The 18,795-nt window shown below is 39.4% G+C and overlaps 1 protein-coding gene and 1 pseudogene across 1 annotated transcript in view; one reads left to right on the top strand and one right to left on the bottom strand.

The window, feature by feature from the left end:
- Positions 1-1,514: 1,514 nt before the first annotated feature.
- MS4A14 (membrane spanning 4-domains A14) overlaps positions 1,515-18,795 on the bottom strand; it is a 36,055-nt gene continuing 18,774 nt past the window's right edge. The window contains exon 6 of the mRNA XM_059710864.1: positions 1,515-5,045. Within this exon, the coding sequence (XP_059566847.1) occupies positions 1,515-5,045 (3,531 nt within the window). The remainder of the gene's footprint in view (positions 5,046-18,795) is intronic.
- Positions 8,709-9,026, top strand: LOC132241108 (small ribosomal subunit protein eS27-like; annotated as a pseudogene).

Below are 18,795 nucleotides of genomic sequence, written 5' to 3' on the forward strand. Positions count from 1 at the left end.
ATGAATGGACAGGAATGAGTACATGGGTTGGATTCTTAAAGAATTTGATTAAAAATTGAAAATATTCATTTCCTGAACACCTATGTGTGTAGATCAAAAGTTAAAGCCATTATACAAGCACCATGCAAATGTGTGCTAATATAGCAGAAGCAAAAAGGGGAATTATCAGTATTATTTAGGGGAATTGGAATACAAAGTGGCAACCATTCACAAACTGGAGGCAACTCATGTAGGGCTCTTACCAAGATGGAACCACCTTGGGAAGCTCAGAAGACTAATCCTTACTACAGTGACAAAGACAGGGGACATATAACCAGTCTCTCTAACTCTACTCTATGCCTCATTATTTTGCTACACATAACTTCACTGATCTCTAGGTGGAGGGTTCAGTCTCCCATTCATGCTTTTAAAAATGATTTATCGAATGCTTGCTGGAAGCAAGCCTTTGTGCAGAATTCTGTAGAAGGCAGATATGACAGTCGGGGCTTATTCACAAGAACATAAGAGAACTACAAGAGTGTATATGATTTCAGAAAAGAAGGAAGTTGGTGAGAGGTCCCCTGGAAATACTTATTTTTGACTTTTTGAAACAGGGAGAGAAAAAACAAAGAAGCCAACAAGGGTGATGAAGGTCACAGAGCGAGGATGATTAACAATTCCAAATGTATCAAAGTGACCAAGGACAATGAGGATTGGAAAATGTAATTGGGCTTGGAAGATGGAGGGTAACTGATGGCTTTTGTTCACACAATTTTCTCTGACTACTGAGGATGAAATTATATGTCATGAGGGTTGAGAAGTTAGAAGCAGTGAGTGCAGGCATATGGAAAGGATCTAGAGTTTCACTCATTACAGTCTTTCATACTTTGATGGCATCTGCATTCTCTATCCTTCTCTACCTCCTACTTCCCCATCTCTAGGTGTGTTTTATTCTCTCCCTATACCACATTATGTCCTCATTACCATGTTATCCCATTAATAATTAAACAAACTTAGAGTATATATCCTCAACATAGATTCGGGGAGGAGGGATTAAATTGGGTGATTGGGAACAGCAAAATAGAGGAATGGTGGAATTGATTTTTGTTCTTTGCTGACTCTTTTGGTTCTTTAGCCCTTAGAGCATGCATAGACTTCCTCCTGGTTGATGTGCTAAGCCCCTATAATACATAGAGGAAAAGGCAAAAAATATCAACACCATAGAAAAATAGGTCCACTAAATATTAAGTTGTAAAATGAATTGCTGATCATAAATTGAAACACTAACATTGATAACAAAGAATTTAAATGTGAATTATTCCTTTACCCCCAGAAAGTTCTGAAATAGTATTAATATTTGTTGTCATTTTTTTTTATTTAAGGACAAATCCTTTGAGTGTTCTGCATGCCCTACATTTTCTGGTGAGTGAATAAGCTAGCAACACCACTTGAGAATACAGGAGGTGACTATATTGTTTTCCCCCAATTTGGTTCCATAATTGGGAGCAGTGTGGTATTTGGGTAGATTCTGCAAGTTAGTCAGAGTCTTCAGATTGCTGTTGATCCTTTGGATAACATGAGGTTAAGGTTGGATCTTCTTTGTATGAAGTTGAACTAATTGAAGTATTTTGTTGCACATCTTGTTCTGAGCCTTCACAGGTGGAAGATTCATCTTGTACTGAGCTTTGGCAGGAGGAATGATGAAATTCTGGCTTCATATCTTCTGATAGCGCATCACTTGAATTTTGGCATAGACTTTTCATTTCTACCAATCTGATGTCTTTTGTTTGTATAGTGCTTATTTGCATATTGTCTTTTGTTGGTCTAGTGTTTATTTGCATATCTTCTTTTTTGATAGCTGTGCATCGAAAGTTTCGTTGGTTCTTATCTTGTAATTGCTGATCAAGGTGATGTTGAGGTATGGTGTGCAAAGCTTTGGTCTCTTTAAATATAACTTTCTGCATTAGGAATTCTTTCTCTAATATATCTTGGGTTTGCGTGGAGTGGGATTCCCAATTTATGGAATGTTTCATTTCAAAATTGCTTTCTTGTGCTTTATGATCTTTGTTTATCCATTCTTGAGTTTCCCAGTCTTGGGATTGTTGGCCTAAAGATTGCCAGTCTTGGTGTTTCTGAATTTGGAATTGCAGATGTTCACCTAGCTGCTTTGAGGATTTCTCCTCTTGAACCTGCAGGTCTTGAGTTTGTTGAAATTGGATTTGTTTTTTAAGGGATTTCTCCTCTTTGCCGTGCTGGTTTTCACCTTGCAAGTTTTGGTATTGTTGCTTTAGGGATTGCTTTCCTTGGGCCAGCTGGTCTTCAGTTTGCTGATCTGAGAATTGCTTAACTTGAACTTGCTTATCTTGCTTATCTATGGAGTGCCTCTTTTGGGATAGCCAGCCTTTGATTTGCTGGTCTAAGGATTTCTTCCTTGGGGGTTGCTGGTCTTGGGTTGGTAAGTCCATAGATTTCTTTCTTGAATGTTTGTTATGCAGGTCGAAGGAAATCTGCTTGGTGGATTTCCTGATTTGGTGGTGTTTCTCCTTAAATTTCCATTCTTCGGTCAGTAACTTGACTTCTGATTGAAGGTCTTGATATGATACCCTTGTAAATTGCTGGTCTTGATGTTGGATATTTTGAAGTTGAAGATCCAGGGATTGCTGTTCTAGGTGTTGTACATTAATGGCCTGCATAGCATGGAATGTTTGGGCTTCAATTTGCATGGTTTCAGATAACAGGTCTTGTGTGACATGGAATGTTGGGGCTTCATATAGCATGGATTGTGGCAGAACTTGTACTCGGGAAAGCATATCTTGGGAAGGCATGTTTTGAGATTGTATGTCTTTGGATTGTGTGTTTTGGGGTGACATATCTTCAGATACCAAGTCATGAGACAAGAATGTTGGGGCTTCATATAGTATGGCTTGTGGCAGAACTTGTACTTGGGAAAGCTTATCTTGGGAAGGAGAAAAGAATGTTGGGGCTTCATATAGCATGGATTGTGGCAGAACTTGTACTCGGGAAAGCCTATCTTGAGAAGGCATGTTTTGAGATTGTATGTCCTTGGATTGTGTGTTTGGGGATTGTATGTTTGGGGGTGACATCTCTTCAGATACCAAATCATAAGACAAGAATGTTGGGGCTTCATATAGCATGGATTGTGGCAGAACTTGTACTCGGGAAAGCATATCTTGGGAAGGCATGTTTTGAGATTGTATGTCCTTGGATTGTGTGTTTTGGGGTGACATATCTTCAGATACCAAATCATGAGACAAGAATGTTGGGGCTTCATATAGCATGGATTGTGGCAGAACTTGTACTCGGGAAAGCATATCTTGGGAAGGCATGTTTTGAGATTGTATGTCCTTGGATTGTGTGTTTTGGGGTGACATATCTTCAGATACCAAGTCATGAGATAAGAATGTTGGGGCTTCATATAGTATGGCTTGTGGCAGAACTTGTACTTGGGAAAGCTTATCTTGGGAAGGAGAAAAGAATGTTGGGGCTTCATATAGCATGGACTGTGGCAGAACTTGTACTCGGGAAAGCATATCTTGGGAAGGCATGTTTTGAGATTGTATGTCCTTGGATTGTGTGTTTTGGGGTGACATATCTTCAGATACCAAATCATGAGACAAGAATGTTGGGGCTTCATATAGCATGGATTGTGGCAGAACTTGTACTCGGGAAAGCATATCTTGGGAAGGCATGTTTTGAGATTGTATGTCCTTGGATTGTGTGTTTTGGGGTGACATATCTTCAGATACCAAATCATGAGACAAGAATGTTGGGGCTTCATATAGCATGGATTGTGGCAGAACTTGTACTCGGGAAAGCATATCTTGGGAAGGCATGTTTTGAGATTGTATGTCCTTGGATTGTGTGTTTTGGGGTGACATATCTTCAGATACCAAGTCATGAGATAAGAATGTTGGGGCTTCATATAGTATGGCTTGTGGCAGAACTTGTACTTGGGAAAGCTTATCTTGGGAAGGAGAAAAGAATGTTGGGGCTTCATATAGCATGGATTGTGGCAGAACTTGTACTCGGGAAAGCCTATCTTGGGAAGGCATGTTTTGAGGTTGTATGTCCTTGGATTGTGTTTTTGGGGATTGTATGTTTTGGGATGCTATATCTTCGGATACCAAATCATAAGACAAGAATGTTGGGGCTTCATATAGCATGGATTGTGGCAGAACTTGTACTCGGGAAAGCATATCTTGGGAAGGCATATTTTGAGATTGTACATCCTTGGATTGTGTGCTTTGGGGTATCATATTTTCAGATACCAAGTCATGGGACGAGAATGTTGGGGCTTCAAATAGCACAGCTTGTAGTGGCGGCAGAACTTGTACTTGGGAAAGCTTTTCTTGGGAAGACATGTTTTGTAATTGTATATCTTGGTATGGCATATCTTGTGAAGACATGTCTTGGGATGGTGTGTTTGAAGATGGTATCTCTTGGGATGGCATATCTTCAGTTTCTGTGTCATGAGACTGTGTAACATGGGATGGTGGGGTTTCAGGTAGCGGGGCTTTTACTAACAGAACTTGAGATGACAAGTCAGGTTGTGGTAATGCTTCAAGACTTTTTACAGAATCGGATGGAAAAACTTCGGGTGTCAAGGAGTTAGCCTGCATTGATTGTGTTTGCATTTCTGGAGGTTGTTCGATAGCAAAATGTAGATCTTCATCATTTATGTGTTCATTGTGTCCAATTTCTTCTGAGGGCCTTTTCTCTAATATGACAGACAAAGGTTGCTGCTCAGTATCAGTCTCGTAACGTCTTAAAGAAGGAGGGATATTTGTCTGTTGTTCATCTGACTCAGATAAAGAAGTTGAGTAGCAATTATTACTGCCTCTCTTTTCTGAATGATGGATGGTTAAGGGATTTCTTGAGACTCTTAATTTGAAGAAAGTATAGCCTCCAAAGAAAACAGGTTGCATCTTTGCTGTTGATTCATCCTTGAAACACTCTTCTTGCAAGTCAAATTGTATTATAGCATCTTCTTCTGTTGTAGATAATTCATTCTTTTGAGTAACATCCAAAGGCAAGAAAAAGACAATCTATAAAACCAAGGGGTGGGGTAAACATTAATTTAACAATCGTCTTTGATGTTTTCCTTTTTGTATACCCAAATTATTTTCATCTCTGCCTTTAGACAGACAGGGACTAACAACTACATGAGGAATAAGAAAATGAATACCAGTACTGTATTTACCATCAACTCATTGGTTTTATTTTGGACAAGTTATAACCATCTATTATCTCAAATATTGAATAGGAGAATTTGATTAAGATAATCTGAAAGTCTTCCCATAACTTAACATTATAAATCCTATAAAGCATTTTAATTTATCCAGTCAATATTCATATATTCTGGTTTATTTATTTATTGATCACCGAGATGCTGGAGATCAAAAATAATTAAATGTGGGTTTTCCCATAAGGTGCTCACAATTATAGGTAGACCAACATATAAATAGATAACAATATAGTTTAGCAAATACTATTATGTAAATAGCTACTAAGTGCTTTATGGGAACGCAGAAGATAATCTAATTCTGAGAGAGCCAGGAAATGCTTCATAGAAGAGGTGGTATTTGATCTATATTTTGATAAGTAAAAATTTGTCAGGGAAACAACAAAACATGAAATAAGATAGGAGTCAAAATCCACATTGAGCAAACAATGGGTACAAAATCATATGTAGCATATGACTTTGGATGTAGCATAGTGTGATGGCAGATGGTAAATATTTAGATGATATAGTAGATATAAACTAAATGTTTCTATGTGTAATAATGGATATATGGCAAATAAAAATTTTAAATACCATGTAAATGACAATAAAAATCATGAAATACTTAGGGAAAACTTTAACAAAATATGCACAAGACTTATCCACTGAAAACTACAAAATATTGCTGAGAGAAATAAAAGATGTAATAAAATGTAGACATATTCAACAGACATGAATAAGAAGACTAAAAAGTCTCAATAAATAAATTTCCCCTAAATTATGTATACGTTCAATGCAACTCCAATAATAATCCCAGTAACATTTTTTGTGTTTTATGGTACAGAGTTTGTATTGGGATGATGAAAAAGTTTGGGGCATAGATAATGGTGATGATTATATTCATTATAAATGTATTTAATTCCACTGAATTGTAAATTTAAATGGTTAAAATGATAAATAGTATATTTATTTTATCACAATGAGAAGGAATTACTCTAAAGTTTCAGAAATTAAGAGAGTGTGGAATATGTGGAAGAATACATAGATCAATGAAAAAAATAAAAGTGTTCAAAGAGACCTATAAATAAGAGGTCAATTGATTTTCACAAAGGTGCCAGGGTAATGGGGGAAAGCATTGCATTTTCAACAAACAGTGCTGGAACTCTCCATGGTGGTAAATGTGTGTTTGTGTGAGGGGGGGGGGGGGGGGCGGGGGGGGTGCATGAATGTCTAACCTTACCTCACAACTATACATAAAATTTAACCAAGTCAGCAATGGAAGAAATGTTAAAGGGACTGCTGTAAAAATAAGAAATAGAAAGGGAAGAAGAAACATAGGCATAAAGAATAAAAATGGCAACAAACAAGTACCTATCAATAATAAATTTAGATGTAAATGGAATAAATGCTCCAATCAAAAGACATAGAGTGGCTGAATAGATAAGAAAACATGACCCATATATATGTTGTCTACAAGAGACCCACCTCATAACAAAGGATGCACACAGACTGAAAGTGAAGGGATGGAAAAAAATTTTTAGGCAAAGAGAAAGGAAAAAGAAAGCTGGGGTAGCAATACTTATATCTGACAAATTAGACCTCAAAGTGAAGGCCGTAACAAGAAGGAAGGCCACTTCATAATACTAAAGGGAATGATGCAACAAGAGGAAATAACTCTGATAAACATACATGCACCCAATGCAGAAGCACCCAAATACATAAAACAACTTCTGAAAGATATCAAGGGAGAGATTGGCAGCAATAGAATCATAGTAAGGGTCTTTAATACCTCATTGACATCACTGGATAAATCTTCTAGACAAAAAAATCAACAACAGCAATCCTAAACAACTCACTAGATCAGATGGAGCTAATTGACATCATCAGAACATTTCACCTGAAAGAAATACACATTCTTCTCAAATGCACATGGGACATTTTCAAAGATAGACCACATATTAGGACACAAATAAGTCTCTTCAAATTCAAGAGGATAGAAGTCATATCAAGCATCTTCTCATATCTCAATGGCATAAAATTAGAAATCAACTACAATAAAAATTTTTTTAAAAAAATCAAACACTTACAAGCTAAACAGCATGCTATTAAACAATGATTGGGTTACCAAAGAGGTTAAAAAAAGAAATAAAAGCATCCTGGAAACAAATAACAATGAAAACGCAACAATCCAAAATCTATGAGACACAGTGAAAGCCGTCCTGAGAGGGAAGTTCATCACTCCACAGGCCTACCTCTAAAAACAAGAAACACTGGTAATAAATTATCTAACCCTACAACTTAAAGAATTAGAAAGAGAGCAACAAGAAAAGCCCAGAGTAAGCAGAAGGAAGGAAATAATAAAGACCAGAGCAAAAATAAATGACATAGAGACAAAAAAAAGTTCAAAAGACCAATAAAACCAAGGATAAACAAGATGGATGGACCTCTAGCCAGGCTCACCAGGAAACAGAGAGAGAACACAAATAAACAAAATCAGAAATGAAAGACCCCACAAACATACAAAGGACTGTAGAAAAAAATACTACAAACAACTCTACTCCAACAAACTGGACAACAAACAAAATGGACATATTCCTAGAAAAATACCATCTTCCAAAACTCAATCAAGAAGAAGCAAAAAACCTGAATAGGCTGATAACTACAGATGAAATTGAAGCAGTATTCAAAAAACTTCCAGCAAACAAAAGCCCTGGGCCAGGCGGCTTCACAGAGGAGTTTTACCAAAGATTCAAAGAACTAATACCTATCCTCCTTACTCTATTCAAAAAAATTCAAGAGGAAGGCACACGCCCAAGCTCTTTCTATGAGGCCAGCATAACCCTAATCCCAAAACCAGATAAAGACACTAAAGAGAAAGAGAATTCCAGGCCAATATTGTAATGAATATAAATGCTAAAATCCTCAACAAAATTCTAGCAAATTAGATCCAGCATTATTTGAGAAAGATCATACACCAGCTTTTCAGGTGGTGACAACCTCCCCATGACAATATGCCTGTGAGTTCCTTGGTGCAGGTTTCAGCAGAGATCTTGCTCTTCTGTCCACATGCTTCCTTCACACTGGTTTCGGATTGCAGAGGGCCTCACTTGCCCTCCGAATTTCCTAGGTCACTGTGGTCAGCAAACTGCGGCTCGCGAGCCACATGTGGCTCTTTGGCCCCTTGAGTGTGGCTCTTACTAAGCCTTAGGAGTACCCTAATTAAGTTAATAACAATGTACCTACCTATATAGTTTAAGTTTAAACAATTTGGCTCTCAAATAAATTTCAATCATTGTACTGTTGATGTTTGGCTCTGTTGGCTAATGAGTTTGCCGACCACTGGCCCTAGGACATTAACCACAGGGACTGCAGAGGCCTGCAGAGGTGGGAGGCGGGGGCTGCATAGATGGGAGCTAAGAGGAGATAAGATGGCAGTCCAGTTGCACAAACACCAGGCCCAGCCAGGGGCAAGCTCTCCCAGCTCGGAAAGGATCTCCTCCATCCCTCTCCAGAAGAGGAGAAGAGGAAACACAAGAAGTAGTACCTGGTGCAGAGTCCCAGTTCTTATTTCATGGATGTAAAATGCCCGGGATGCTATAAAATCACCACCGTCTTTAGCCATGCACAAACAGTAGTTTTGATTGCTACTGTGCTGAATGCTCCACTGTTCTCTGTCAGCCAACAGGAGGAAAAGCAAGGCTTACAGGAGGATGCTCCTTCAGAAGGAAGCAGCACCAAAATCACCTCAAATCAAGATGAGTGGGAAACCATCCCAATAAACACATTTTGGATACAAAAAGAAGAAGGAGGAGGAGGAGAAGGAGAAGGAGAAAGATCATACACCATGATCAAGTGGGATTTATTCCAGGGATGCAAGGTTGGTACAATATCCTCGAATCACTAAACATTATACATCACATAAACAAATTGAAAGACAAAAATCACATAATCAGAAGAGAAAGATGGCAGCTGGCAGGACGGAGGTGAGGGATAGGAAGTGAGTGAGTGAGGGGATGAAAGGAGAGTGTGTGGATGTGTGTGGTGTGTGTGTGAGTGAGGGAGGGACAGTTAAATCTGGCAGAAGCAGCAGAGGCTGGCAGACCAAGCTCTCTTGGACAGTGAGAGACTACCACCACTGCAGGCACTCCCCAGATTGCAGGACTCAGGCACGGAACCATCTTGAAGGGGAGAGTGGCCTCTCCTAGGAACTCATCAGCACCACCACCCAGACAGGCCTTGGATACTGCCCGCGACCCAGCAGCCACTCCAGCCAAAATCCTGCTGCCCCACACACAGACCCGTGGACCCTGGGACCTCCACCTCCAAAGGTGCACTCCTCCCACAGCAATAAGTGCAACTTCCCCCCTCCCTGGCGGCAGAATGCCAGACACCACATTCTTGCATTTCCAATATTCTCACGTTTCCAACATCCACGCGTTTCCAGCGCGCAGACTTCCAGGGCACACCACTACATAGGCAGTTCTTGGATGGCGCTATGAACCCCTGCTGGGTGTGATTTTGAACAGACAAGGGTGTGCTGCCCCGCAGTAGAAATTCTGAATTCCCTCTTCCTGAATAAATGCTCACAGACAACCTACCTACGCATCTTTAGCACCAGGGCCCCTCAGAGTGTGTCAGAGCTCTGCGCTGGCAAACTCACTGCCACAGTCATGCATTTCCAATGAGTAGGCACCCAGAGCCCATTTATCCACAGGGCGCTCGGGAGCCCCTGCCAGCCCCTGCTAGGTGCAATCTTGAACAAACAGGGACGCACTTCCCCCAGCAGTAGAAATTCCGAACTCACTCACCCTGGATACCTGCCCACAGATGCCTCAATGATGTGGCTTCAGTGCCAGGGCCCTTCAGAGTGCTTCAGTAAGCTATGCTGGCAAATGCACTGCTGGTGCCCCTGTGTGCCGCCACTGGGAGTGTGTGCCTATCCACCACAGGTGCAGCAGGAAAAACTGAGTCTGCCCACCCCACAGCTGCAGAACTCTGGACACTACAGTTGCATGCTTTTCTAGTGCCACTGTGAGTCCCCACTGGGCACGTACAACTTCAACCAAGGACATAAGACAGCAAAAATTGAGACAACCCCCTCCATGGCTGCTGCTGACTTCTAGACATCACAGTTGCACATTTCCAGCTCACAGGCCTACATCAAGAGAACCCAAATAGCTCAAGTAGAGAGCTACGCTAGATTACCAAGCCCAGGAAACCTGAGAGATCACACCAGTAGCACTATCCCCAAAAGAACCTGGGTAGCAAAGCAATCGGATCTACAATAAAAACATTACAGCAAAACATGGGAAGACAAAAAAAGCAATCCCCAAAGGAAAGAAAAAGAAGAATCACCATAAAGGGAGTTAAATGAAACTGAGGCTAGCAACATATCAGATATAGAATTCATAGTAATGGTTATAAGGATGCTCAAACAGCTGGATGACAAATACACACAACTCAATGAGAATTATAAGGAGTTGAATGAGAATGTCACCAACATGAAAAGGAACCAAGAGGAAATGAAGAACGACATAGCTGCAATAAAGAACACAATGGAAGGCTTAAACAGCAGACTAGAAGAGGCTGAGGACCACATCAGCGAATTAGAAGACAAGGTAGGAAAAAACACACAAACACAGGAGCAACTGGAAAAAAAAAACTTAAAAAGCAAGAGGAGAGCCTAAGGGAGCTTTGGGACAATGCAAAATGAAATAATATTCACTTAATAAGGATACCAGAAGGAGAGGAGGAGAAGCAAGGAATAGAAAACCTGTTTGAAGAAATAATGACAGAAAACTTCCCTGATACTGGCAAGAAAAAAAAATACACAAGTCCAAGAAGCACATAGAGTCCCAAACAAGATGAACCCCAAAAGACCGACACCAAGACACATCATAATTAAATTAGCAAGCTCCAATGACAAAGTAAGAATCTTAAAGGCTGTCAGAGAGAGACAGAAAGTTACTTACAAGGGAGCTCCTATTAGACTATCAGCTGATTTTTCAACAGAAACACGCCAGGCCAGAAGGGAATGGGATGAAATATACGAAGTGATGCAAAGCAAGGGATTGAATTCAAGAATACTACACCCAGCAAGGCTATCATTCAAAACTGAAGGTGGAATCAGGAGCTTCACAGACAAAAAAGGGCTAAGAGAGTTTATTACAAAGCCAGCAATGCAAAAATGCTAAAGGGTCTGCTGTAAAAAGTAGAAACAGAAATGCAAGAAGAAACACAAATATTAAGAATAAAAGTGGGACAACCAAGATGGCAGCATAAGGTATATACCTATATGTGCCGCCCCCCACAACCACATTAAAACTAAAACTAAAAGACAAAACGGCGATCATCCAGAACCACAGGAAAGCTGGCTGAGTGGAAGTTCTACAACTAGAAGAAAAGAAAAAAGCGCATTGAGGCTGGGTAGGAGGTGCAGAGGTGCCAAGAGCAGAGGGATGGAGGCACACGAACCGGGCTGCACCTGGGTGCATGGTTTTTTTCAATCAGGAGATAGACGCTCCCAACAGTACTGATTCATTTCCGGCGAGATTCTAGGGACCTAGACTCCTACGGGGAGAAGCTGGACTGTCTGGTATCAGCTCGGAAAGTGAGGGTGGCTTTCTTGCAAAACTGCTCACAGGGATCATTGTTACTGTGGGGGCATGGGACTCGGGGACTTGGGGTCGCAGAGACACTCGGAAATGCATGGAGACGAGTGGAGACAGCTGACGACAGCCATCCCTATTTGCTCCACCCTGGTGATTCTCTGAGACCCCGCCCCACCCAATTTACAACCCCACCCAAGCTGTGCACAGTGGTGCAAATGAATCACCTGCCCTTTTGCAGCCTAACCTAACAAACTGCAGCTGGGTCAGAGAGCTCCAAAATTTCCAAACCCCAAACAAATAGGAGAAATCTGCAGATCTTGCTGTAGCTCCTGCTGGGCAGACTCACACAGTGGTTGAATTTGCACCCCCTTGGAGATCCAGGAGCCAGTGTACCAAGTGGTCAGATACCAGATTTCAACTCCTCACATCCATAAGTGACACACTCAAGAGGCAGACTCAGTGATCACCAAAGCCCCATCGAAGCAAGTCCTGCCCCATAAGGGTGTCTCCAGCACAGGAGTTCTTCCACTATAGACACAGCGGGTCCTTGCAGTCAATTGGCCTGGAGGTCATTTCCTCACAGGGATACCAACAGCAATCAAGGCTTAACTACAAGACTGTACACCCAGCCCACAAAGGGGTGCACCAAGAGTGTCCACCTCAGGTGATTGGGGAGTCTGAGCCACTGGGCCCAATAGGACACCTACCACACAAAGCCACTCTATCAACACAGGAAGCAGCCAAAATGCAGAGACAAAGAAATATGTCACAAATGAAAGAAATGGAGGAAAGTAAATTAATGGATTTAGAGTTCAAAACCACAGTTATAAGGTTACTCAAGAATCTTCTACAAACCTCCGAGGAACTTAGTGAGACCTTCAAGGATCTTAATGAGAATGCCAAAAAATTGGAAAAGGACCAGTCAGAAATTAAGCATACACTGACTGAAATAAAGAATAATTTACAGAGATCCAACAGAAGACTAGAGGATCCCAAGAATCAAGTCAAAGATTTGAAATACGAAGAAGCAAAAAACACCCAACTGGAAAAGAAAAAAGAATCCAAAAATATGAAGATAGTGTAAGGAGCCTCTGGGACAATTACAAACCTACCAACATCCGAATTATGGGGGTGCCAGAAGAAGAGAGAGAGCAAGATATTGAAAGCCTATTAGAAGAAATAATGACAGAAAACCTACCCTACCTGATGAAAGAAATAGACTTACAAGTCCAGGAAGCAAAGAGAACCCCAAATAAGAGGAATCCAAAGAGGACCACACCAAGACACATCATAATTAAAATGCCAATGGCAAAAGACAAAGAGAGAATCTTAAAAGCAGCAAGAGAAAAACAGTTAGTTACCTACAAGGGAGTACCCATACGACTGTCATCTGATTTCTCAACAGAAACCATGCAGGCCAGAAGGGAGTGGCAAGAAATATTCAAAGTGATAAATAGCAAGAACCTACAAACAAGATTACTCTACCCAGCAAAGCTATCATGTAGAATTAAAGGTCATATAAAGAGCTTCACAGACAAGAAAAAGCTAAAGGAGTTCATCACCACAAAACCAGAAATGCTGAAGGGTATTCTTTAAGAAGAGGAAGAAGAAAAAGGTAAAGATAAAAATTATGAACAACAAAGGGACAACAAATACATATCAACAAATGAATCTAAAAATTAAGTCAATTAAAAAAATCTGATGTACAGAATAAACTGGTGAATATAATAGAAGCGGGGGCATAGAAAGGGAGTGGACTGACAATTCTCAGGGGGAAGGGGGTATGAAGGGTGCAGGAAGAGTTTGGACAAAAATCTTACACCTATGGATGAGGACAGTGGCAGGGGGTAAGGGCATGCAGTGGGGTGGGAACCAGGTGAGGGAAGCTATGGCGGAAAAAAGAGGAAAATCTATAATAATCTGAACAATAAAGATGTATTTAAAAAAAGAATAAAAATGACAACAAACAAGTACTTATCAATAATAACATTAAATTTAAATAGATTAAATGCACCAATCAAAAGACATAGGGTGGCTGAATGGATAAAAAAACATGACCCATATATTTTCTGCCTGCAAGAGACCCATCTCAGAATAAAGGATTCACACACTGAGAATGAAGGGATGGAAAAAAATTTTTCAGGCAAATGGAAATAAGAAAAACACTGGGGTTGTGATACTTATATCTGACAAAATAGACCTCAAAGTAAAGGCCATAACAAGAGATAAGGAAGGTTACTACATAATACTAAAGGGAGCAATTCAACAAGAAGATATAACTCTGGTAAACATATATGCACCCAATGCAGAAGCACCCAAATCCATAAAAGGGAGAGATCAATAGCAATACAGTCATAGTAGGGGACTTTAATACCCCACTGACACCACTGGATAAATCCTCTAAACAAAAAATCAGCAAAGAAACAACAATCCTAAATGACTCACTAGATCAGATGGACTTAATTGACATCTTCAGAATACTTCACCCCAAAGCTACAGAATATACATTCTTCTCCAGTGCACATGAGACATTTTCAAAGATAGACCACATATTAGGACACAGGCAAAGTCTCTTCAAATTCAAGAGGACAGAAATTATAACAAGCATCTTCTCATATCACAATGGCATAAAACTAGAAATCAACTACAATAAAAATAATGAAAAAAAGTCAAACACTTGGAGGCTAAATAGCATGCTAGTAAACAATGATTAGGTTACCAAAGAGATCAAAGAAGAAATAAAAAGCATCCTGGAAACAAATGACAATGAAAACACAACAATCCAAAATCTATGGGACACAGTGAAAGCAGTCCTGAAAGGGAAGGTCTACAGGCCTACCTCAAAAAAACAAGAAAAACTGCTAATAAATTATCCCACCTTGCAACTTAAAGAATTAGAAAGAGAGCAACAAAAGGCCACAGTATCCAGAAGGAAGGAAATAATAAAGATCAGAGCATAAATAAATGACATAGGACCAAAAAAACAATACAAAAGATAAATGAAACCAAGAGCTGGTTCTTTGAAAGGATAAACAAGATTGATGAACCTATCGCGAGGCTCATCAAGAAACAAAGAGAGAGGACCCAAATAAACTAAATCAGAAATGAAAGAGGTGAAGTAACAACTGATCCTACTGATATACATAGGATTGTAAAAAAAAAAAAAATACTATGAACCACTCTACTCCAAAAATCTGGACAACCTGGACGAAATGGACACATTCCTAGAAATATACAAGCTTCCAAAACTCAATCAGGAAGAATCAAAAAACCTGAATAGGCAGATAACTACTGATGAAATTGAAACAGTAATCAAAATGCTTCCATAAAACAAAAGCCCTGGACCAGATGGCTTCACAGGGTAGTTTTACCAAACATTCAAAGAAGAACTAAAACCAATCCTTCCCAGACTTTTCCAAAAAATTCAATAGGTAGGCACACTTCCAAGTTCTTTCTATGAAGCCAGGATTACACTAATCCAAAAACCAGATAAAGACACCACTAAGAAAGAGAATTACAGGTCAATATACCTGATGAACATAGGTGCTAAAATCCTCAACAAAATTCTAGCAAACTGGATCCAGCATTACATTAGAAAAATTATACACCATGACCAAGTGGGATTTATTCCAGGGATGCAAGACTGGTACAATATCCGCAAAGCAATAAACGTGATACATCACATAAACATATTGAGAGACAAAAATCACATAATCTATCAATTGATGCAGAAAAGGCATTTGACAAAGTCCAGCACCATTTTCTGATAAAAAATGCTCAGCAAAGTGGGAATAGAAGGATCATACCTCAACATAATAAAAGCCTTATATGACAAACCTAAAGCTAACATCATACACAATGGGCAAAAACTAAAACCATTTACCCTAAAAACAGGAACAAGATAGGGATGACCACTCTCACCATTCCTGTTTGACATAGTACTAGAAGTACTAGCAATAACAATCAGACAAGAAAAAGAAATAAAAGGCATCCAAATTCGAAAAGAAGAAGTAAAATTGTCATTATTCACAAATGACATGATACTGTACATAGAAAACCCTAAAGACTCCATCAAAAAATTATTCCACTTAATAAACGAATTTGGCAATGTAGCAGGATACAAAATTAATGCCAAGAAATCAAAGGCATTTTATACACCAATAGTGAATTTACAGAAAGCGAAATCACAAAAACAATCCCATTTACCATTGCACACAAAAAATTAAGATACCTAGTAATAAACTTAACTAAGGATGTAAAAGACCTGTACTCAGAAAACTACAAGACATTGAAAAAAGAGATAGAGTAAGACATAAACAGATGGAAGAACATACCATGTTCATGGATTGGTAGAATCAACATCATTAAAATGTCCATACTACCCAAAGCAATCTATAAATTCAATGCACTTCCCATTAAAATACCAATGGCATATTTCACAGATTGAGAAAGAACTCTCCAAAAATTCATCTGGAATTTTTTAAAAAAAAACAAATAGCTGCAGCAATCCTGAGAAAGAACAACAAAGTAGGAGGGATCTCAATACCAGATATCAAGACGTATTACAAAGCCACTGTTCTCAAAACTGTCTGGTACTGGCACAAGAACAGACATATAGACCAATGGAATAAAATAGAGAACCCAGAAATCGACCCAAACCACTATGCTCAATTAATATTTGACAAAGGAGGCAAGAACATACAATGGAGACAAGACAGTCTCTTCAATAAATGGTTCTGGGAAACTTGGTCAGACATATGCAAAAAAATGAAACTAGACCACCAACTTACACCATACACAAAAATAAACTCTAAATGGATAAAGGACTTAAACATAAGACGGGAAACCATAAAAATATTTGAGGAATCCACAGGCAGCAAGATCTAAGATATATGCCGAAGGAATTTCTTCACTGACACAGCTCAATGGCAATGGAAACTAAAGGAAAAATAAACAAATGGGACTACATCAAAATAAAAACCTTCTGGGCATTTGTTTGAATTTGTGGCTGTTTTATTGGAGTTTTCTCCCTATAAAAATAATTTCTTCCCCTCTTCTATTTTATTCTCTATCTTTTCTCTCTTACTTTTTTTTATCTTTTTCCCAATTTCATTTTTGCACTCCTTTTTATTTTTTCTCTTTTTCTTTTTTTTTCTTTTTCTTTTCTTCTTTCTTTCTTATCCCCTAATTCTCTTTTCTCTGGTGGTCACCTTTATTTGGGGTTATTAGTATCCTGAACACATTTGTGTTCAGTGCCTTGTGCATTGTGCCTTGTTGTGTTGTATTTTGTGCCTTTAAATCAAAGCAGAGAGAGAGAACTACATAACCAAACACCCAGAGAAGAGAAATCATGGGGAGACAAAGAAACAACCCGCAGATGAAAGAAAAACAGGCATCGCTAGAAAAGGAAGTAAACAAATAGAGGCAAGCAACCTGTCAGAGAAAGAATCCAGAAAAATTGTAATAAGGTGGATGAAAAGAATGGAAGACCAATTCAACAATATGTGTAAGAACCAAGAGGAAATGAAGAAGAACCAAGAAGAAATGAAAAATGACATCACTGCTATAAAGAACTCAATAGAAAGCATCAACAGTAGACTAGAAGAAGCAGAGGACCGCATCAGTGAGCTAGAAGACAAGGTAGGAAAAAATACCTAAGCAGAGCAGCTTCTAGAAAAATAAATTAAAAAGCAGGAGGAGAGCCTAAGAGAACTTTGGGACAACACAAAACGAAACAACATCCGCATAATAGGGGTGGGTGCCAGAAGGAGAGGAAACTGAGCAAGGAAGAGAAAACCTGTTTGAAGAAATGACAGAAAACTTCCCTGATATAGGGAAGAAAAAACTCACACAAATCCAAGAAGCTCACAGAATCCCAACCAAAATGAACCTCAAAAGACCGACACCAAGACACATTATAATTAAATTAGCAAACACCAACAACAAAGCAAGAATCTTAAAAACGGCCAGAGAGAGACAGAAAGTTACCTACAAAGGATCCCCCATCAGACTAGCAACTGATTTCTCAACAGAAACACATCAGGCAAGAAGGGAATGGAATGAAATATACAAAGTCATGCAAAGGAAGGGTCTGAATCCAAGAATACTGTACCCAGCAAGGCTATCAATCAAAATTGAGGGTCAAATCAGGAGCTTCACAGACAAAAAAAGACTACGGGAGTTTATTACCATCAAACCAGCAATGCAAGAAATGCTAAAGGGTCTGCTGTAAAAAGAAAAAATAAGAAACGAAGAAGGAACACAGGGGTAAAGAATAAAAATGGCGAGACACAGCTGACTCTCATAGCCAGTTAGCCTGGAGGTCAAATCACCCCTGGTATTACCGACAACAATCAAGGCTTAACTACAAGACTGCACACAAAGACCACTAGAGGGTGCACCAAGAAAAGATAAAAAAAAATGCGGAGACAAAGAAACAGGACGCAAATGTCAGAAATGGAAGATATAGAGCTCAAAACCACACTTTTAAGGTCTCTCAAGAACTGTCTAGAAGCTGCCGATAAACTTGGTAAGGCCCTCGAAAAGACTGGTGAGACCGCCGATAAATGTAGTGAGATCCTCAAGAAATCTAATGAGACCCTCGATGTTGTGATAAAGAACCAACTAGAAATTAAGCATACACTGACTGAAATAAAGAATATTATACAGACACCCAACAGCAGACCAGAGGAGTGCAAGAATCAAGTCAAAGATTCAAAATGCGAAGAAGCAAAAAACACCCAACTGGAAAAGCAAAATGAAAAAAGGATCCGAAAATACGAAGATAGTGTAAGGAGCCTCTGGGACAGCTTCAAGCATACCAACATCAGAATTATAGGGGTGTCAGAAGATGAGAGAGAGCAAGATATTGAAAACCTATTTGAAGAAATAATGACAGAAAACTTCCCCCACCTGGTGAAAGAAATAGACTTACAGGTCCAGGAAGCGCAGAGAACCCCAAAC

The sequence above is a fragment of the Myotis daubentonii genome, chromosome 9, assembly GCF_963259705.1.
Source record: "Myotis daubentonii chromosome 9, mMyoDau2.1, whole genome shotgun sequence".
Taxonomy (NCBI): Eukaryota; Metazoa; Chordata; class Mammalia; order Chiroptera; family Vespertilionidae; genus Myotis; species Myotis daubentonii.